The sequence below is a fragment of the Mus pahari genome, chromosome 15 (assembly GCF_900095145.1).
Source record: "Mus pahari chromosome 15, PAHARI_EIJ_v1.1, whole genome shotgun sequence".
In the NCBI taxonomy this organism is placed as follows: domain Eukaryota; kingdom Metazoa; phylum Chordata; class Mammalia; order Rodentia; family Muridae; genus Mus; species Mus pahari.
Genome location: NC_034604.1, coordinates 6315145 through 6337631, shown reverse-complemented (window position 1 = coordinate 6337631; position 22487 = coordinate 6315145). Strand labels below are relative to the sequence as shown.

Genomic DNA, 22487 nt, shown 5'->3' with positions numbered 1-22487 from the left:
TGNNGNNGAGGATGTGGTAAAAGAGGAACACTTCATTGCTGGTAGAACTGCAAGCTGGTACAACCACTCTGGAAATCAGTTTGGCAGTTCCTCAGAAAATTGGACATAGTTCTATCAGAAGATCCAGCAATACCACTCCTGGGCATATACCCAGAAGATGCTCCAACTTGTAATAAGGACACATGCTCCACTATGTTCATAGCAGCCTTATTTATAATAGCTAGAAGCTGGAAAGAGCCCAGATGTCCCTCAACAGGAGAATGGATACAGAAAATGTGGTACGTTTACCCAATGGAGTACTACTCAGCTATTAAAAACAATGAATTTATGAAATTCTTAGACAAATGGATGTATCTGGAGGATATCATCCTGAGTGAGGTAACCCAATCACAAAAGAACACACATGATAAGCACTCACTGATAAGTGAACATTAATCCACAAGCTCAGAATACCCAAGATACAATTTCCAAAACATATGAAACTGAAGAAGAAGATAGAAGTGTGGACACTTCGATCATTTTTAGAATGGGGAACAATATACCCATGGAAAGAGTTGCAGAGACAAAGTTTGGAGCTGAGACTGAAGGAAGAATCATCCAGAGACTGTCCCACCCGGTGATCCATCCCGTAAACAACCATCATACCCTGACACTATTGCAGATGCCAACAAGAATTTGCTGACAGGAGAGTGATATAGCTGTCTCCTGAGAGGCTCTGCCAGTGGTTGACTAATACATAAGTGGATGCTCACGGTCATCCATTGGATGGAGCACAGGGTCCCCAGTGAAGGAGTTAGGGAAAGTACCCAAGGAGCTGGTGGGGTGTGTAGCACCCTAGGAGAACCAACAATATGAACTAACTAGTAACCCCACCACTCCCTGGGACTAAGCCATCAATCAAAGAAAACACACTGTGGGACTCGTGGCTCTATCTGCATATGTAGTAGAGGATAGCCTAGTTGGTCATTAATGGGAGGAAAGGCCCTGGTCTTGTGAAGGTTCTATGCCCCAGTATAGGGGAATGTCTGGACCAGTAAGTGGGAGTGGATGTGTTGGTGTGAAGGGGGAGGGGGGAGGGGATAGGGGGTTTTTGGAGGGGAAACTAGGAAAGGAGATAACATTTGAAATGTAAATAAAGAAAATATCTAATTAAAAAATAACTAATCTAATTAAAAAATAAATAAAAAATAAACAAATTTACATACATCAATCATTTCAAGTGATTGTGTACTGGGCCTCGAATTGAGGACCAAAAGAGTCAAGCATTTCACCATTGACCTACATCATTTTGTAATTTGTAATGAAGTGTTGTTTTTTTTTTTAATTGTGTTTTTGAGTAATTCGATTGTAACATAAGTAGTGTTCATTATAATAATGCCTTAGTGATTTAATTATATTCTTCATACAGATAAAGACACAATAAATAAAATTAGAGATTTACGGATGAAAGCAGAAGATTATGAAGTAGTAAAGGTAATCGGCAGAGGCGCCTTTGGAGAAGTTCAGTTGGTAGGTTACCTTTCTCCAATTTTTTTTTAATCACTACCCCATTTAACATACTATTTGGGAAAATAATTGTTTTCATGGAATTGTTTCTTTAAATGGCTCTGACATTTTTGCCTAAGGTAAAGCTCTTGGATTAGATATCAAAGTATTAGGAAAGTATTTTCCCAAGCATTTCAATAAACATCTCACGTCTCATACACACAAAAAATCTTTGCTTCTAATTCTTTGTAGAATGCTATGGGATAAAGTTTTATGAATAGGACAACATACATGATGGGACAGACTGGGAAATACAGGAACCAGAATGTTTGTTGATTTATTTTTTTAATTGTGACCTGGTAATTAAAGTCTTTACATTACCTAATTGTGATAAGCAGAAAAGAAGAAACAGAAATAGCTAAAATTTTAAAGTCCTGTAGTAAGTTGTTCACTGCAGCCTTGAGCTCTCCATGTTGACTAATTGTTTGTTTTCCATTTTAAAGGTGAGGCATAAATCCACTAGGAAGGTTTATGCTATGAAGCTGCTCAGCAAATTTGAAATGATCAAGAGATCGGATTCTGCTTTTTTCTGGGAAGAAAGGGACATCATGGCGTTTGCCAATAGTCCTTGGGTTGTTCAGGTATCATTTTCATTCTGTTTTCTTAATGCTGTACTAGTTTGTAAAAATGTATCTGAGAAATTTATTTTTTTACAACAGTAGTAACATAATGGTTGCTATAAAATTATTATTTTAAAGTCATAAAAATAATTTTTTGAATTATGTTTAGAAAAGTCAGAACAAAATAATTTTTTGTAGAATTTAATCTACGTTAAGGGAGGTATTCTACATTAACTTTAATAATGATGATTTTTTTTGTGTGTGTAAACATGAGGTCCTCTTTTTTCAGTAAGATGTGTCCCTTACTGAAATCAGAAGATTGAGTTTCACTGAGTCAACAGATATCCTTTGTTGGCCTTAAGTTTTTAGTACTAAGGAACATACACCCTAAGGTCAACATGGTATAGCACAGCCATGCCACATTAATGTATGAAGCAGAGGCATAATGGTCTAGAATTCCAGGAAAGACCCTATTTCCACAGGAAATGACATATGTCATAGTAGTATTGACTGCCATTGACCAAATTATTTAAAATTCATAGGCTATAATCCCCTTGCTTATAAATATGAAACAGTCTTTAAGATTTTTATTTGTTTGTTTGTTTGTTTGTTTTTAAATTTCAGACAGGATCTTAGCTAGGCCCCTTGCTGTGTAGCTAAGGGTAGCTTTGAACTCTGATCCTTCTACTTCTACTTCCTAAGTGCTGCGATAATAGTACGTGCTACTTCTGGCTAATTGGTTATTTTAATTGTGAGATAAAGTCCCCACTAAACTATTCTGAGTTTTCCACCTATGGTTTAACCTCTTTTTATCTTTAATTTTGAAGTCTTTTTAAACTAGGCTAGACCATTTCCAAATTCCTAACATATATTTTATAGTTTACTTACAGTATATATTGAAGACTAAGCATTGGAATAAACAGATTTGGAAAACGTGTATTTATATATAATAACATTTTAAAAAAGTTTTTGTGCATGTGTGTGCCTGAGTGTATACACGCATACCACATGCTTGCAGGAACCCATGGAGACCAGAAAACACTGATGGCTCTCCTAGAACTGGAGTTACAGATGGTTGTCAGCTACTGCATGTGTGTTGGAAACTTAAACTCAGGTTTAGTTGGGGCATTTGTTCTTGTGAGCATGAAAACCTAAGCTCAAATCCCCAGCACCCATGTCAGCAGTTAAGAGCACTACTGGCTGCTCTTCCACAGGACCCAGGTTTAGTTCCAATCATCCACATGGCAGCTCACAACCATCTGTATTTCGAGTTCCAAGGGATCTGTAGTCCTTTTCTGGCCTCCATAGACAATAGACATGCACTTTGTGCACAGGCTAATTTCAGACAAAATCCATATGCATAAAATAAAAATTAAGAGGGAAAAAATGCTTGAATAAAGCTCAATGTGCCTATAATCCCAGCACTAGGGGACAGGCAGATCCTAAGAACTTGTTGGCCAGTGAAACAGCAAGCTTCCAATTCAGGGGAAACCTTGTCTCAATGCCATAAGGCAGAGTGATACAGTGTCATGCTCTGACTTCAGCATCAGCATACTTAATGTGATCTACCACCACACACAAAGCATATAAGCAAGCATACAAAATTAGTGAAATAATTTAAAATAAACATATAACTAAAACGATTAAACACTGTTGAGAAAAATCAAACATGAAGGCTTTACGAAGTCTATGTACATCTTGTGTTGTTTTTCCCTGGGGTTTGCTTTTAGTTTTGTTGTAAATTGTGCTTACTTAAAATTTGTTTGATTTTATTTTTTTTAAACTTCAGCCCTAAACACATAATAGATTAATTCTTAATATTCTTGACCGTTCTTGCTAATGATTTGATCTTCCTTCTAACAGTCCAGAAAGACAATTGTTGTTAATGATGGATTATTTTACTAGAAATTTGGTAAACCTGTGCCAGCTACCAGGCTTCTAGATGCCAGTTGAGTAGTAGATTTGTAAGTAAAAACCAGTTCAGTTCCTTATACTCTTGTAGAAGAGATTAAGTCAATCAGAAACATGGAGGAGAGGCTAAGCAGATTTCCAGGGCTAGGCAGCTAATGCGCTGCAATGGAGCCAAAGCCCAGTTTATCAGACCTCAGAGCTCTGATGTTCATTGTAAAGTCAACACTAAACTTCTCATGTGCATCTTAAAAATCAGAAGTACAGTATTTCTTTGCTTAAGAAATTTGTTTGTGGGGGCTGGTGAGATGGCTCAGCAGTTAAGAGCACCGACTGCTCTTCCGAAGGTCCTGAGTTCAAATCCCAGCAACCACATGGTGGCTCGCAACCATCCATAAGAAAAATCTGATGCCTTCTTCTGGAGTGTCTGAAGACAGCTACCGTGTAAACACATAATAAATAAATAAATAAAATCTTTAAAAAAAAAAAAAGAAATTTGTTTGTTCCTTATTGAAACTAATAGAAATAAAAACGTCAGTATAAAAAATAAATAGATGTAGTATAGAGAACTGTGAAGAGGAAATGATTCCAGTTGCCCCTTGGATATTCAGTTTATAGCTCTTTGATGTGTATAGGGTCCTTCTGGCATTTATGTTTGCCCTGATAATTAGCCTGCACTTACAGCTATTCTATAATTAAACCATTTCCTTCCATCTTACGTTAGTATCTTTGGCAGGTTTTATATGAAAACAAAATGTTGCAAAAATCATTCTAATTTTTTAAAAAAAATTGTAGCTTTTTTATGCATTCCAAGATGACCGGTATCTCTACATGGTGATGGAGTACATGCCTGGCGGAGACCTTGTCAACCTGATGAGCAACTATGACGTGCCTGAAAAATGGGCAAGATTCTATACTGCAGAAGTAGTCCTTGCATTGGATGCGATCCATTCCATGGGTTTTATTCATAGGTAAGTTAGAAATTCTTTCAGTTTCTTATTTTTTGAAAGGAATAGTTGAAAGAAAATGTAAACATCATTTAATTTGTATTTCCTATTTCCAGTCTACTTAATTTCCTCCCCGTAACACAGATGGCATTTTAGAATTGTAGTGCATTTAGTTTAATCTTGTTATAAATAATATTCTTTAATAATCTTAGTCTAATTTTATAGCTTCTGTATTGTACATTTAAAAAAAAAAAAAATTGTGGGCTGGAGAGATAGCTCAGTGGTTAAGAGCATTGACTGCTTTTCCAAAGGTCCTGAGTTCAATTCCCAGCAACCACATGGTGGCTCACAACCATCTGTAATGGGATCTGATGCCCTTTTCTGGTGCATGTGAAGAGAACAACAGCGTGCTCATATACATTAAATAAATAAATCTTTAAAAAAAAGTAAAGTGATTTCTAAAAGTTGTGTGATGAACATTTTGTTGCCATATTATCCATAATAGGTTTGTTCTGTTTCACACTCTTCCTTTACTCAATCACTCTCATACTTTAATATCTTTTTACACCCCTATGACTTTGCCAGTATCCATACTATGGTCTCTTATGGTCTTCCTATAAGGAGTCCCTTAAAAATGAAAAAATTAAAGACAAATAACTAAATTTTATATTACACTCAGAAAATTTTTGCATCTTTAAAAAAATTGTTTATCTTAGTAGGTTCTCTACAGAATTGTTTGTGTCTAAATTTATTCTCGGGCACCAGGTAATGAAACCATTCTAGGATGGCCCTAAGTTGCATGAAAATATTATTTCATATTTTGGGGATTTAAATCATGAACTACTTCTCTCATGTGTAAAATAAAAGCAAACAACACTTTTACTGAGGTCACTTTTGCTGGGGTCACTTATAGGAGTGTGGTTGAGGGGTTATTTTCAGGAACATACCCATTTACAGTGACAACCCTACTGACCCAGGCAAACATTACCAGTAGCTCCTGAGAGAGCTGAGGCTGGGATCTGTTTCCAATACAATTTATTAAAGTAATGAATAACTAAAAATACATTCATTGTAATTTAATTTATTCTGCAAACACTCCTTGAGTCTTATGTGCAGCTACTGTGCTACATATCAGGGATCCCAAATGAAAGTGAATTTAGATTCTGTTATTATGTTTTGTCTGACATTTATGTCCAGATGACACATATTTTTGTGCTTCATCTCTCAAATTATTCATTTTCTTACCATCAAACTGTAGCTCAGGCCTTTAACCCTAGCACTTGAGAGTCAGAAGCAGGCGGATCTCTGAGTTAGAGACCAGTTTGGTCTAAAGTTCCAGGATAGCCTGGGCTATATATATACAGAGGATGTCATGAAAAACAAACAACTAAACCAAACGGCCTTTTAAAAAAACAGGAATGCTTTGATGTACCCGAGTCTCTAGATGTGTGGATAAGGAACACATGTAGATAGGTTAAGAGGACTTGATCTGAAGTAACTGCTTTATGGCTTTTATCAATGTCTGATTTGTTTTAGCAATATTTTGTTTTTCGTTTTTCTCTCCCTCAGAGATGTAAAGCCTGATAACATGCTGCTGGATAAGTCTGGACATTTGAAGTTAGCAGATTTTGGTACTTGTATGAAGATGAATAAGGTTAATTTTAAAATTCTAATTTTGTTTTCTAATTCAAGACAGTATTTCTTTAGAAAGTGCTATTAAGAATTCATTAACCATGGGCGCTAGAAAGATCTCAGTGGTTAAGGGCAGTGGCTGTCTTCCAGAGGTCCTAAGTTCAATGCCCAGCAACCACATGCTCACAACCATCTAGCAGGTGTATATGCAGATAGAGCACTCACATGTACTCGTAGACATAAAATTAAATAAATCCGCCAGGCGATGGTGGCGCACACCTTTAATCCCAGCACTTGGGAGGCAGAGGCAGGCAGATTTCTGAGTTCAAGGCCAGCCTGGTCTACAAAGTGAGTTCTAGGACAGCCATGACTACATAGAGAAACCCTGTCTTGAAAAAAAAAAAATCTTGAAAAGAAAAAACAAAAGAATTTACTAACCAGCTGGGTGGTTGTGGTGCTCGCCTTTAATCTTAGCCCTTGGGGCAGAGACAGTTGGATCTCTGAGTTCGAGGCCAGCCTGGTTTACAGAGTTCGAGGACAGCCAGCGCTACACAGAAACCTGTATCAAAAAAACAAAAGAAACAAAAGAATTCACTAACTATATTTGGATTTGTCCAGAATCGGTGTGACCATATTTGTTGTTCTTAACACCATAGTTTCAGTGTTGTATTCGTAACTAGTCAGTAGTTTACCCTTTCTATTTAGGGTAAATGTAGATTGCCAGATTGACTAACACTTTTATAACAACTCGTTATATACATTACTGGTAAATAGAAATGGAATTAATATAAATGTCACTAAGTGTTAAAATTAAGACTGTCATAAAAGCTAGATTTAGATGTCTTAGAAATATTTTATAAAGACTTTCGTCTTCTCTTAACATATATAAAATTTTTTTCACTCAGTTTAAAAGTGAGTTGTAAGAGAAACTTACATTCACTGTTTCTATAATTTATACATACAACTGAAAGGAAAATGCTACCTTTTTTCTTTGGTTGTAAAGGCTTAATAGCTAGAAATATGTAATTATCATTTTGAAAGATATATTAAAAGGAAGCATTACATGCAAACTATTGTGTCAGCATTTATTTTTAATTCAATTGCATTAATAAAGTAGGTAAAATAAATAATTTTGGAAGAGGACATATAAATGTGGATCAAGTCCTTTGCCTTATGTACTGCTCCATTTCATATCTGTACAGTTAGCTTTTGTGTATTTTTATCAGTTTCTAGCATAGTTAAATCAGTCAGATATTTTGATTAAAAAATAATGAAATCATATTTATATTCACTAAAATGATTTGTTCTGTAATCTCAATCTGTTTGCCTTGATTTTTGTCTCTGGAATTACTATTCAATCATCATATTAGCAGTTAGAGTAAGAAATGGTGGCATCTAGTGAGTAGTATAAAACAAAAACACGGATTGGTGCATTCGCTGATATTTATATAATTAGATTGTATATGCAGTATATATGTATGATTTACATTTAGTTTTTTTCACGTTTGCAATTTAAAAATATTTTTATTAGCACACAAAAGTGAGTTTTACTGCGTTGTTTAGGTGTTATCCTTTGTATTCATCTGCAACATCCTATGCTTCCTTATTGGTCCCCCTCCTGTGAATAGTGTTCTTCTTGGTTCTCTTGTCAGTTGTATTTCATTCTCATCATTCTTTGCTTCCCTTGCCTTCTTTCTTTTCATCGTCTATGCACACGTGAGCTTGAACCTAGATTCAGCATGTGAGAGAAGGAATGCATTTGTCTTTGTCTCACTTTGCTTCACATGACTTCTAGATCATTCACTTCCCTGAAGATGCCATGATTTCATCTTTTTATATAGCTGGATAAATTCCATTGTTTATTACTGCATTGTTTCTACTCATCTAATGATGGATTTCTAGACTGTCTCTGTTTCTTAGCAATTATGAATAATGTGTTAGATTTTGATAAGGCATTTATAACACAGTTCTTCTTTAGATTATATTAAGAAGAAAACCTTTGAAAATTATTAACTGCTAATCTAGGCTTGCTGCTCCTTTTAGGAAGGTATGGTACGATGTGATACAGCAGTTGGAACACCTGATTATATCTCACCTGAAGTATTAAAATCCCAAGGCGGTGATGGCTATTATGGACGAGAGTGTGACTGGTGGTCAGTTGGGGTATTTTTATATGAAATGCTTGTAGGTGAGTAAAGGAGGGTTTGTTTTAGTTTTGTATGTGTGGGGGACACACTTTAGTGTTATTTTATGTGTATGGGTATTTTGCCTGATGTTTGTTATGTACCATATGCATGCCTAGTGTAGCAGCAAGTGTTCTTAAGGCATCTCTCAAACTCCTGTTTTTGTTTTGTTTAAGTATCTAATGTTTTTCCATCCCAAACCCAACACTTGGCTTTCTCTGCTATAATACTTACAATATTAAATTTGTATGAAATAAACAAGATCCCTAACCTGTTTTGTCTGTTTTTAAAGCTATTTATAGGCTAATTTTGTGATGTGTTCATTTTTCTATATTAAGTGTATACTTTTAGCTTAACAAGTTATTTATTGTTTTTTTTTTAAACCAGGTAACTGATTCTTCCTTTAAAATAATGTATTTTTGTAAATGTATTTCTTTGGCTTTCTTTTTTTCTGTCAATTTTTTTCAGGTGATACACCTTTTTATGCAGATTCTTTGGTTGGGACTTACAGTAAAATTATGAACCATAAAAATTCACTTACTTTCCCTGATGATAATGATATATCAAAAGAGGCAAAAAATCTCATTTGTGCCTTCCTTACAGACAGGTAAATAATTTTGACACTGGGTTTGCTTTTGTCATTATTACAGTGTGCATGCTTATGACCCAGCAGACAAATTAGCTCTTCTCTCTCCTCTCAAATCTAAGTTTTCAGGCTCCCACACCATGCACTTTTCCCTGCTCAGCCATCTCATCAGCTTATACACTTCTTTACGTTCTAAGGCATTCTCATTTTGATGCTCAGTTTTTAAGGTTCATACTTGACCTCTCTTGGCTTATGGACTATTAGAATATAAAAGCTGATGTCTTGAAAGTTTTTGAGAATAAAGCCTAATACAAGGTTAGGGTAGCCTGGTATCTTATGCCTGTCAGCTTAGTGCACATAAGCAGTCAGCTGATGGCCAGATAGATAATATTTTGTTTGTTTTGTTTTAACTTGATTAATTATCAGACTGATAATTAGCGAATCCTAGGGTTTTTTTGGTCCTTCGTGTGGGAACTCACTTTGTAAATCAGACTGGCCTTGAATTCACAGAGATAACTGCTTCTGCCTCCCAAGTGCTTGGGGTTAACATTACCTGACACCACCTCCAGTTAGGCTTTTTACCCCTTTTCACTCCTGATGCACTAAAACCTCTGGAATTTGGGTGCATCTTTACACTAATCGAAAGCATGTTTCCCTTAGTTAAGTAAAAGTGATGACACTCCTTCAGTTTATGTCAGCTTTGATTTGGTAATTGATAGTATTTTGGTAATTGATAGTATTTAAATGAGTGCCTTTCTTGAAGACATAGCTGTTGTATCTTCTAGCTGCAACAAGTGCTTATGAATGTATGTGTTTTTGAATTTAAAAAGTGGAACATTGCGTACACTTTTGTAGTTTACTGTACTATTTATGTTGTAGTGCTGAAAATTGAATCCAGGACTTAAGGTACAGGACAGGGAAGTGAGAGTTTAGTTCAGTCACTTACTTATGTAAGAACTTGGATTTAATTCTTTTTAATTTATGCATTAATAATTAAAAACAAAAAAAACAATCAAATGACTTTTAAGTTTATGTTTGATGTTGATCATATAGTGTTAATTTAAGTAGTAGCAGAAGCCTAGTACTTATTTCAATTTGAGGATTACTTTAATTAAAATTAATTTATCTTCAGTATGTCGTTTAGAGCTTGAAAGATACAGTTTTTAGATTTTTACATTTTAATGTAAGGAACTATCTTGTGCTGTATGTTTGGTGCTAGCCAAATAGGAATTAACAAGTTGCATGGCATTTGCTTCAAGTAATCTTATAATTCTCTTGTGAGAAAATAGACATTGTGCAGTGGTAATTACAGAGAGGTGTAAGCACAGTGTGCCAGAGGATCTGGTCTGAAAGAGTCAGTGAAAGCTCCTAACAAAGTGTTATACATACAAAGCAGTGTTTTTAACTTTTGAAAAATTTGGATTTGAAGGTATTCCACTTAAGCTCTGTGAAGGCAAGTCTAGTTCATGATGCTTTCCAAAGGGTTTTGGGGTTTGTTTCTGTTCATGTTAAGGTGGATGTGAGTGACTGTTTGGCTGCAGACTGAATCCAGGACTCTAAATGCTATGTGACTGGACTGTAGTCTCATTGTAGCTCTAGCTGATCTTGAGCTCTAAATCCTCCTGCCTCTGTATGCATACTATCAGGTTAGAGTCATTTTCCCCATGCCCTGCTTTGCCATTATCAGGTTTTGATTGGTAAAAAATGCTGAATAATTTTTAAAAATGAAGTGGAAATTAAAATTTTAAATGTGTTTCTGGAATTTTTGGTAGAATTTGATACGTATTAAAGTTGTATACATAAAAATTTACCACAAGCTTTAAAAACAATTAAAAGTCATTGTGTTTCACTCGTCATATAAGCCTGTTTATCTGAATTTTATTATCAATAGAAAATAGGAACAAGTCTGTACTTTTATGTATTTTTCCCTTTTAAAAAAATTTCTTTAAAGTCAGTCTGTGCTTTATTTTCTGAAAATTTTGCTGATAATAGATTTTATAGGTGACAGAACTGCTCAGGTTTGGTTTTCTGTCATGAAGTTATAATCAGATCTTTTTATTATTTTACAAGTTATAATAAGATCTTAAATGAAAACTTTCTCCTCCATTTAGAGAAGTGAGATTGGGCAGAAATGGTGTAGAGGAAATCAAACGTCATCTCTTCTTCAAAAATGATCAGTGGGCTTGGGAAACGCTCCGAGACAGTAAGTTCCTTTTTCCCTGGACATTCAGGAGTATTTGAAAGTAGTTACATTAAGTTGAAAGTGCCTTACAAAATATTTGCGTATAATTGATGAAAATAAACTCATAAATTCCCTAAACCTCATTAAAAAGAGCACCTGGTAATTCTGGAGAACTTTGTGGAGCTATGCCCCTCATGTCCCCACATACCATACTGATGGAAATGGAGTTGGGCTCAACAGTCATAGTTGATACTTGAACATTTTTGAGTTGCCCTTCATTTAGGCTTCATTATTTCTATAGGAAAATAATAAGTAGGAACAAATGAACGCGTTTTCTCCTGGTTCAACTAACACTTAAGCTGTAAGGTGGCTTAACAGTTATATTCTGCTAAGTCCAGAATATAACTCAGTTTTATTTATATTTACATTGAAACTTGGAGGGCTTTGCAGAATGCAGTTGTAAAATAAATATAGTATGCTAAAATTTAATTGTCAGTACAGGACATTTTCTTATTTTTTATAAAACAGTTAAATTATGAGGTGATCTGAAGAAAACTTTATAGTTACATTAAAATCATCATATATTTTTATTATGATTATGTACAATATATGCTATATATTATATAATATAATCATATTGTATATTATATAATCACAAATATATAAACATGTAAAATATATTAAATGTATACTATATATCATAATTATATGATTATAAGATTATTATACTGTATATTAGCATCAAGGTACATAATCACTAAAGATGACCCAGACTTAGAAGAATAAGAATTCATCTTTTTCCATACTGACGTTTCAGAAGTTTTTTGTTTGTTGTTGTTTTTGGTTTGGTTTGGTTGGTTTTATTTTTTCCTTTTTACTTATCAAAAGAGGGATGCTGCTCCTAGCCCATCACCTATGAATAGTAAGGGAAATGAGCTTTCCTGGATAGTGTTAGGAACATCAGGACTGTGGAATTCATTGAGACAGTAAGTGGTAGTTCTTACTTGAGAAAAATTTTAAATTAATTTTGAAGTCCATGATGTACATTTGCTAGTTTTAGTGATGTATTATAGTTGATAACGATTACTAAAAGAATCAGGCACATTGTTTACACTATAACATATATTGTTCTATACTATAAAACCACTCATGAAGAAGAGAAAGCTACTCCAGGGATCAATAGATTGTACTATAGCAAGGAGTGTCATTGACTGTACTTACAGGCTTATTAGAGAAGCTACAGCAGCAGCATGACCTTGGGAGATCTCATTAACAGTTGCATCTAGTCAAGAAATGTACAACAGATAACAGTAAACCACATAATAAACCACTCTAAAAGTAGGATGGCTTTATATATAAGTATTATATATAAATATATGATTATATTTATTATATATAAAATACTTTTTGTGACTGGCTTGTTTGACCTAGCAGACATCTGTTGTCTCATCTTTGTTGCAGTATTAATCATAGTTAACCATTGTTATATGTGTGCGCCATTTGTTAAATCTATCAGTCATTAAACATTTAGATTTCTCTACTCTCTAGCTCTTGTTAGCTATTCTTCCACCAATGTTTAATTTGAAATATATTTGTTATGTCATAACTTTTATAATTATAGTTATAGCTTTGTGCCACTTTATTTGTATAAGTTTGAAAAGAACAACTACTTTCTTTTTGTTTTTAGCTGTAGCACCAGTTGTGCCTGATTTAAGTAGTGACATTGATACTAGTAATTTTGATGACTTAGAAGAAGATAAAGGAGATGAAGAAACATTTCCTATTCCTAAAGCTTTTGTTGGCAATCAGCTACCTTTTGTAGGATTTACGTACTATAGCAATCGTAGGTAAGTACACCAAGCAGTAATTTGGGGGTAAGTGACAATCCTTTTATAGTCACCATATTTTCTTAAAGATAACTAAATATTGTTTTAAAGTGAGTTTGACAGTATCTAAAGTTAGATCTTTTTAGTATATCAATTTTTCAAAAATAATTATTTTATATATAAATACATTATAGCTGTATTCAGACACACCAGAAGAAGGCATTCGATCACTTTACAGATGGTTGTGAGCACCATGTGGTTGCTGGGAATTGAACTCAGGACCTCTGTAAGAACAGTCAGTGTTCCTAACCGCTGAGTCATCTCTCCAGACCCCACAAATTTTTATTTTTAGTATTTAGTATTTGAGTTTTTTTTCTTAGTCTCATTCATGTTAAGAGTATAGTTTTTTTCAGGAAAATCTATGTTGAATTATGTGGCTTATCTTCAAGTGAAAATAACAGATGAAATAATTATGTTAATACTGACATTTCAGTTACTATTTTTATTTAAAGAGTTAACTGCTCAAAAATTTCAGAATAACATAATACATTACCTAGCATTTTATCACTGTATTAATACTGCTGAAAGCCCATAATTTTTAGTTTTTGAAAATTAGTTTCTCATTCCCACTCAAAAAAAACCCAGAATATTTAATGAACATTTGTATGAACTATAACATATAATAGTACCTATAGTGTTATGTTTGACAAATAACTGTAGCCTTTTATGTTTCCATCCCCGTAGGATAGGGACAACTTACCTAAACTCTGAGTTGTCTTAAGTGCTATGTGAATAAAAACATAGTAAAACAGTTGTGCTTTACATGAAGTAAGCACTCAGTATTCGCGGTTCCTAACTGATAACGTCTATTGTTAGCGTCTGTCTTTACATGTACATAGTAAGCTTAACTTTTAGCATATTTTATTGTGTTGGGTATTCATTCATTGGACAGATATATTTGATAATTTGTTCTTTGTCACATGGAAGGTCATACTATGGTACAGAATATTATATAGTACATGTCCAATGAGGAAATGAATGAACTTATAATGTAAGTTCTACTTAACAGAAACAAAGAGCTAGACCAGTACTATGCAACAAAGTACTTCTGGTTTAAATCTGTACACCTGTTATTCTTCATTGTTTTAAACATCAATTTATTTTTATGGCATGGTTTTAAATATTTCACTTACTTGGAGTGATTATTAAATTTGAATAATTTCATATTAACAAGTCTTATTTAAATCAGAACTTTGTTAATGATTTGGGTCTACAGTAGAAATCAAGAAGGCAGTGTAGTCCTGTCTCCTAAATTCATTTCCCTAAGATTTACTTAGTACTACACTGGGCACTGGAGCGACATCACTACTGGCTAGCTCACACTTGTGCTTTGCCCATGAAAAAGCCTACTGTTTCATCCCTTCCTCCTGACACTTACATAATACTGTATCTACTTTATGTTGGCATATATAAACAGGTAGATGTTCTAGATAGGTTTTCCTAAAGTCTAATTTTATATATTAAAATCTAGGATATAATGGTACTTTTATGTTTTTATGAAAACAATGTTGACAAACAATCCCCAGTATTTTTGTATTCTCTGTATGGAGTCTAGCAATTACTTTATGTTTCTCTATACAGAGTTAATCTTTAAACAGTTTGTACTACATTATCATGCACTTCATTGTATTTTCTGATTTTCCTTTATATTATGTTTCATGATCCTAAGTAATGTTTATATTTCTTAAAAATAGGATATATCGTGTTCTTAAGTATCATAGTCTTATTGTTTAATATAAATATTTCTTTTTATTTTATATGTATGCATGTAGGCCTGGGTGTATGTCCACGTAGACCATGTATGCAGAAATGTAGTGCCTTTTAAAAGTAATTGTCCACATTTTATGTAAAAGCAACACTATATGCAATACAGAGAGCTCTTGAACACAAGAAGACAGAGGTGGAGAAGCTATGGATAGAGGGTGTCCTCGTATTCCCCTTCTACATTCAGAGAGCCTTTTACTACCAGCTTTGTTGAATGCAAGTTATAGATCATATTAAATCTGTAAAAGTCTTGCTTTGTTCAGAGCCCCTGGCGGGAGTTTTTGGTACTATGGAGCTTCCTGGTCTTAAGCACTTTGGTTTTTTGTGCTATTTTATAGCAAATCTAAAATAAAGAAGTCAAACCTAATGTGTGTTATTAATGTTGAGTATGCAATCCTCTTTGTCATGATATTAAGAGTGAAGAATTAAAAAAAAAAAAAACAGCTAAACTTTGAGTTAAAAGCGAAATAGAAGAACACTGAGGTTGTGATTACTTTGAATTTCTGCTCTATTATACAACTTTGTGTAATAAATACCACTTTGTTTCTTGATGTTGATGTATCATTAATGCTTTCATTTAGTATTTTTAAAATTTGGCAAGTTTTTGTTTTTAATTTTCCTGAACAGTATAAAAATTAATATATTTTTCTATAGAAATGTTGAATTATAATTGTAAGTCACTTAAGAACAATCTAATTTATACATTGTTTCTAAAATAACAATTAAACATACTTAATTGTTAAAAAAATTAGCTAGTGTAACACTGAACATAAAACAGGCACACAGTGCTTATTGTTTGTTACCATATATTTAAAAAGNTAATTTTTTTTTTTATAAATTCTTTTTAAATTCCTTACCCTTACCTGATAGATACTTACCTTCAGCAAATCCCAGTGAGAACAGATCTAGCTCCAATGTGGATAAAAGCTTGGTAGGTATTTCTTATTCTCAGTTTGGTTTTTATTTTCAAATTGACAGATAATGTATTTGTGTGTATGATATTACGTAAGCATGTGAATGTGCAATTAGTTTAGATATTTATGACACTTAAATTGTTGTCTACTCTTCAGTATTTCTTATCTGAGTATCAAATGAAATAATATATAAGCTGGAAATTGTATTAAATGATAACTACTCATTTCATCACCCTGTCCTCAGACCCTAATAACCTGCTCTACTTTATCTCTCAATTTCTTCTACTGTCTTCCTATAAATGAAATTGGATACATTTGTCTATGTGACAGGCTTATTTCGTTAACTTAAATTCATCCATGTTGCAGTGTATGTTATAGACTTCTTTTTAAAGACTGGATAATATCTCAGAGGACATGTTTACCACATTAAGTATAACATGCATTAAATGAAAAGAGTTAAATAAAGGGATATTATGCTACAAACATCAGACAGAACAGTAAAGGGTGAGAAAACACCTTTGTACTAACACTGGTGGAAAGCCATTGCTCTTACACTGCTGAAAGCAAGGGGAAAGGAATCTGAATTGTAGAACAAGAGGTATTGAGAGTAACTTCATATCTCCACCTTTCGTGTCGTTTTTAAATTTTATTTTTAATTTTTATTATTTTCCCTTATTGTCTGAGACTAATAGCACAGCAAATCCAGGCAGTGTAATCTGTAGTTTTTATGACAAAAGTAGAAGGTAGATCTTTAAGACCGAAAAGGAGTTGAGGAAATAGAGAATAACTAGTATTGCCAGCATAACTTAATTTCTTCATTCTTTGGAATTTGTTATATATGATAAATAAGCATATTATTAAGAACTTGAAATGTTCTAGTTAGAGATTCTTTCTGTTGTTCATGTGACTGAAAACCAAGCCTCCCTGACTTCTTTCCCTCCTTCTAGGAATAATTATCCTTAAAGTACCTTGTGTATACAAGACACTTATTTTTTTTTTTTTTAATTTTTCAAGATAGGGTTTTTCTGTGTAATCCTCGCTGTCCTAGAACTTGCTGTGTAGACCAAAGTAGCCTCAAACTTACAGAGATCCACCTGCCTCTGCCTCCTGAGTGCTAGGATTAAAGGCACGCACCACCACTGCCTGTCTCACAGATGCATTTTATTTACATTTGTTTTGTGGTTTGTGTGTTTTATGGTACTGGAGTTCAAAGCCAGTGTCTGATATAAACTCGACTACTGAGCTATAGCCTCATCATCTTGATTATATGCTTTTTAATCAAGAAGCAGAGGAGTAACATTTATTTTTTATTTTTTTTATTGTTTCTTACATTTTTTTCAAGATTTAAAAATTTTTAATGAATATGTGTATATACTTGGGTATATATTGGTACACCATGTGAGTGCAAGTACCTGTGGAAAATAGAAGAGACCATCAAGTTACCTGGAACTGGAGCTACATACAGGTGGTTGTGAGCTGCCTGATATGGGTACTGGGAACTGAATTCTCATTCTAAGAGTAGTAAGTGCTCATAACCACTGAGCCCATTTGCAATGTTCTTTATAGCTCTTACTGGCCTCAAACTTGGTGTCTGGTCAAAGATGAGCTTGAACTTGATCTTTGTGCCCCTCAATCCCATGTATTGCCATTGCCGGTATGGGTCACTTATATCCAGTTTATGTGGTACTGGGGAATAGAAGCTAGGGCTTCATGCATCCTAGGTAAGCAGTTTATGAACTGAGCCATTTCCCCAATACTATTATTTTTTACTTGGTTTGGGTTCTTAAGATAGTCTCAGATAATTTAGGATGGCCTCTTACTAGCTATTGTGACCTTGAACTTATGATTTCACTTCCACAATGCCAGCAGCCATTTTTATGAAGCAGATACAATTCCTTTTCTTCTGATATATTTCCTCTTAAATGTAAGAGAACATGTGATAAAAGAGAAAGTGAGAAGTGGGGAAAGAACTATGCTAGTACTCTTTCTGCTCTGGTCATTTTTAAAAATAAATTTTTTTATTCGTTCTGTGTACATGTGTATATGCAGAGGTCAGATTCAGTATTTTTTCTTTTGCTTTCCACTGTTTTCTTTGATTCAGGATCTCTCCCTAATCTTGGAGCTCATTGATTAGCTAAGCTGGCTGACCAGCAAACCCCAGGCATCCTATCTCCTCCCCATCTAGCACTAGGATTATAACCATATGTCACCACCCTCTTCTTACATCGATGCTTGTTTGACAAGCACTACTGATGAACTAATTTCTAGTCCTGGGATACTAATTATTTTAGGATGTTAATATTATGTAACAAATTAGAACATTGAGTGCTCAAGTTTTCTCTCCTTTTCATGTTTGCTGAAATGCTTTCTTTCTACTTTCTTCTCCTTTAGGCTAATTTTTCATTTGTCAGATGTACCTTAAAGCATTTATATTTTTGGTAAAATTAGAAGTGGCTCCTTTTCTTTAGAACATTCAATAGGCAGTCTTATTAACACCACATTGTAATATTTTATGCCTATGTCTTTGGATTATTGTATGTTTTTAACTGATGATGTAAAACATAAAACTGTACATACTGAGCTAATATATACATATGAATTATGCACAACTCTATTGAGAAAATACAAACTAACATTCAGAAAGATAAAAGATTGAACTAATCATATTCTAAACAGCCATAAAATGTTAATAAAAGGTGTTACTTTTAATTTCTCTGAACATAAGCAGAATGAAGGATTTTTTTTTTTAATTAAAGCAGGAAAGTTTACAGAAAACAATCTACAAGCTTGAAGAGCAACTGCATAATGAAATGCAATTAAAAGATGAAATGGAGCAGAAATGCAGGTAAGACTGTCCTTCAGTGATACTCTCATTAAAAGTTAGATGTATATTTTAAAATGTATACCCTGTCAACACCTAGGAGGTAGATGGAGGGTGGGGATATCAAATTTGCTATTTATGCACACCTATAAAAAGTGTCTTGGCCAGAATTGAAAATAATATTAATGGCTTGTCATGTAGATTGACAGTAGAGTGGGTACTTAGCATACACATGGCCTTGTCCCTGAGTTTGATCCACAACACTGCAAAAAGAGTAAGGAACATTGCGTTGGCATTAGGTACAGATATGTTTTCTTCAGGCTTTTAAAAATTAGTTACCACATTCACTGTGTTTCCCTCCATTGTGTTTTAAGTAGCTAATTGAAAGGAATTTCTGAAATGCAAAGTAGTTTTCTGAGTTAAAATGACTAATTTTCATACTTCCACTGAGATTTTCTAGAGTATAATTTGTTTTGTTTTTGTTTTTGTTTTTATTATTCCTGGTTGAATCAAATTCTTTTGATAACATGTATTTATAGAATAGAGTGGTTCTCAACCTGTAGCCTGTAGTGGTTCTCAAATGACCCTTTTACAGGGGTCACTTAAGACTATCCTGCATATTGGATATTTATATTACAATTTATAACATTAGCAAAATTGCATTTCAGTAACAGCAAAAATAATTTTATGGTTGGAGGTCACTATAACATGAGGAACTGAATTAAAGGGTTGCATCATTAGGAGGTTGAAAATCACTGAAGTAGAAGATGATCAAGGTATTTTAAAATAACCCAAGATAATGTTCGAACTAGTTAGCTACAAATAATTTTATAGTTACATTTTATGACTATTACCGAGTGAGTGAAATATAATCGTAACATTTAATATTCAGTAAATGGTATCAGGAAAACTTGAGAGTACTAGAGGCATAGGAAATAAGATTTTTTTTTCCTGTCTACGTTTCCTGGTATATTATATAGCTAACTTACATAATTTAAAATTAAAAAGAAAAAATGCATGCAATAAACAAATAGCTGACGCTGGGTTTTGGAAGGAAATTCTAAGAGTGATGTATAGAAATAAGGGAGGAAAAGAATAGATACAAACATGTAGATACTGAGATGTTTCTACTTTAAAAACTTAGGGGCTATAAAGATGACTCAACAATTAAAAGAGTCCATGTGTGGCTCACAACCACCTGTAACTCCAGCTCCAGGGCATCTGACACCTTCTCTTGGACTCTGTACATCTGCGCTCAATTGTTTACATAACTTGCACACAAGTGTACATGTTTACATATTTTAAAATAAAATAAATCTTTAAAAATTTTAAACAAAATTTAAATTTTGTTGGTGTTGGGTTTGAGGAAGAAGTCAGAATGGCCAAAGCAGGTGATCATAGGAAAGTTTGTAACCTCAAGAAATGGAAATGACAGACTTAATCCCAACTCTTTAGGAAGCTGAGGCAAGAGGATTAAGAGTTTTTAGCCCAGACATTCAAATAATTTTAATTGCATTCAATTAACTATGATTTTGGGGGCTGGGAAGATGGTTCAGTGGTTAAGAACACTGACTGCTCTTCCGATGTTCTTTTCTGGTGTGTCTGAAGACAGCTACAATGTATTCAGTTGTACGATGTACAATAAAATAAATCTTTAAAAAAATATTTTTAGTTTGTACCAAATAATGTGCATAACAACAATATTGTATTAAATCAAAGAAGATACAACCCCTATTTATGTGGTGGTTGTAAACATTAGGGAAGATAATGTAATTATAAATTAATATGTTACATGGTATGTTAGAAAGAATAAAATGATATAGTAATGTATTTAGAAGAACACCAGGGTTGATGGCTTACACCTGTAATCCTAGCACTGCAGAGATGGAACAGGAAGATACAAGTTCAAGGCCAGCCTGGGCTACATGTATAAGACAATGCCTGCTCCCTAAAAAAAAGCCAAAAAGTTGGGTGAGAAGACTAAAGTGGGAAGAGTGGAAGAAAGAGTTAAAGTCCAGGAATTATACATATGTGGAGATCTCGTAAGGGAATTTGATTAGCTGTTAAATAAGAAGAAAAGCCAGAGATGAGCCTGGAAAAGGAGGGAGAATTAACTTTGTTTTTGACAAACTAAAGGATTTGAAATTTACCTTAAGAATGGTGCAATATACTAAAGGTCATTAAAGAATTGAAAAATGGTTTTCCATCATCCACTCACTAGCTTATAGGGCAAGTAGGCTTGACACCTGCCTACAGTGCCAAGGCTGGCTGTATAGGCAGTGCAGAGAGGGACTGAATTCCGAGACTGCCTTAATAGAAAGTGGAGTGTCATCGAGGAAGACTCCTAAAGTTGATTTTAGGAGTCTCACTCTATTCACACTGTGTACGCACCTACAGATAAAATAACTCCCTGGGTAATGGGCAGCATTTGACTTTCTCATTTTTCACCTAAGTTGTTTTTTTGTTTTGTTTTGTTTTGTTTTGTAAAAAAGAAAAGATTAATCAAGGATAATTCCCTGTTGATAGAAAGTACTCGTACATTCTAGAAGAAAAGGAAATTAGTATTGAAGGGAGCTGTATAGGACTATAAAATTATTTCGTTGCTACATCATTAATTTGTTACCATTATGAGTCATAGTGTAAATATATTGATATATGTCCCCCAAGGGGACATGATGCACAGGTTGAGAACCACTGTATTAGAAGGTCAGAATTAGCTTAGAGACAAAGAAAAGAAACTGTGGTGGAGATAATGCAGTTTGGGTAGATCTCAGAATTTTGCCCAGTGCATTTACTCATTTGATGTATGCCACTTTGCCTGTCATTCACTTAACCTTTTATGATAGATTGAGTGGCTTTTACTTGATAGCATACTGTATTAGGAAGTTCAGAAATACTTTTTGGGGTGTGGGGGTTCAAGCCAGGATTTCATTGTATATCCTTAAATGTCCTGAAACTCAGTCTGTAGACCAGGCTGGGATCAAAGGCACAAGCCATTACCACATGGCAATTGGTAAACTTGGAGGAGAAAAAGTTACCTTAAATTTTTTTATTTTATTTTTACTATCATCGTGTGCTTGAGTGCAAAAGCATGCATTTGTGGCACGTGTGTGTGTGTGGAAGCTGTTAGACTGAGTCCCAACTAAGATCACGATGCATGCAGTAGGAACCATCCTGCTGGCCCCAGAGTTTTCTTTTTCTTTTCCCCAAGCAACAATCTATAAATAGACTGTAGCTATGAGTTTTTGCCAATAGAGGTCAAGATATTTTCCAGAATTGCTATTTGGTGCATTATCTCTGCATCTTAATTATGACTTTGAAATTCTCGCTACCATACCATGCCAATTAGTATATTACAAAGAAAACACTGAATTATGCATGTTTTTCAATTTTTTATCTGTATTTCAGTATAATTGGCACCTTTTAATCTTACGTAATTTGTGTGCCTTCAAAAATATATTCATTGCTCCACATAAGCAAATGTCTTCATTAGACCAGCCAAGAAACCCCCCCCCCTCTCTCTCTCACACACACACACACACACACACACACACACACC

General features: G+C 34.1%; 1 protein-coding gene across 2 annotated transcripts in view; it reads left to right on the top strand.

The window, feature by feature from the left end:
• Nucleotides 1–22487, top strand: part of Rock1 (Rho associated coiled-coil containing protein kinase 1) — a 97270-nt gene that overhangs the window by 25791 nt on the left and 48992 nt on the right. The window contains exons 3-12 of one of the 2 annotated variants that reach the window (XM_021215123.1): nt 1409–1509; nt 1989–2126; nt 4809–4984; nt 6530–6614; nt 8636–8780; nt 9244–9382; nt 11473–11564; nt 13231–13390; nt 16064–16124; nt 18864–18952. In XM_021215123.1, the coding sequence (XP_021070782.1) occupies nt 1409–1509; nt 1989–2126; nt 4809–4984; nt 6530–6614; nt 8636–8780; nt 9244–9382; nt 11473–11564; nt 13231–13390; nt 16064–16124; nt 18864–18952 (1186 nt within the window). The remainder of the gene's footprint in view (nt 1–1408; nt 1510–1988; nt 2127–4808; nt 4985–6529; nt 6615–8635; nt 8781–9243; nt 9383–11472; nt 11565–13230; nt 13391–16063; nt 16125–18863; nt 18953–22487) is intronic. The other variant, XM_029546727.1, reaches the window with a different exon arrangement.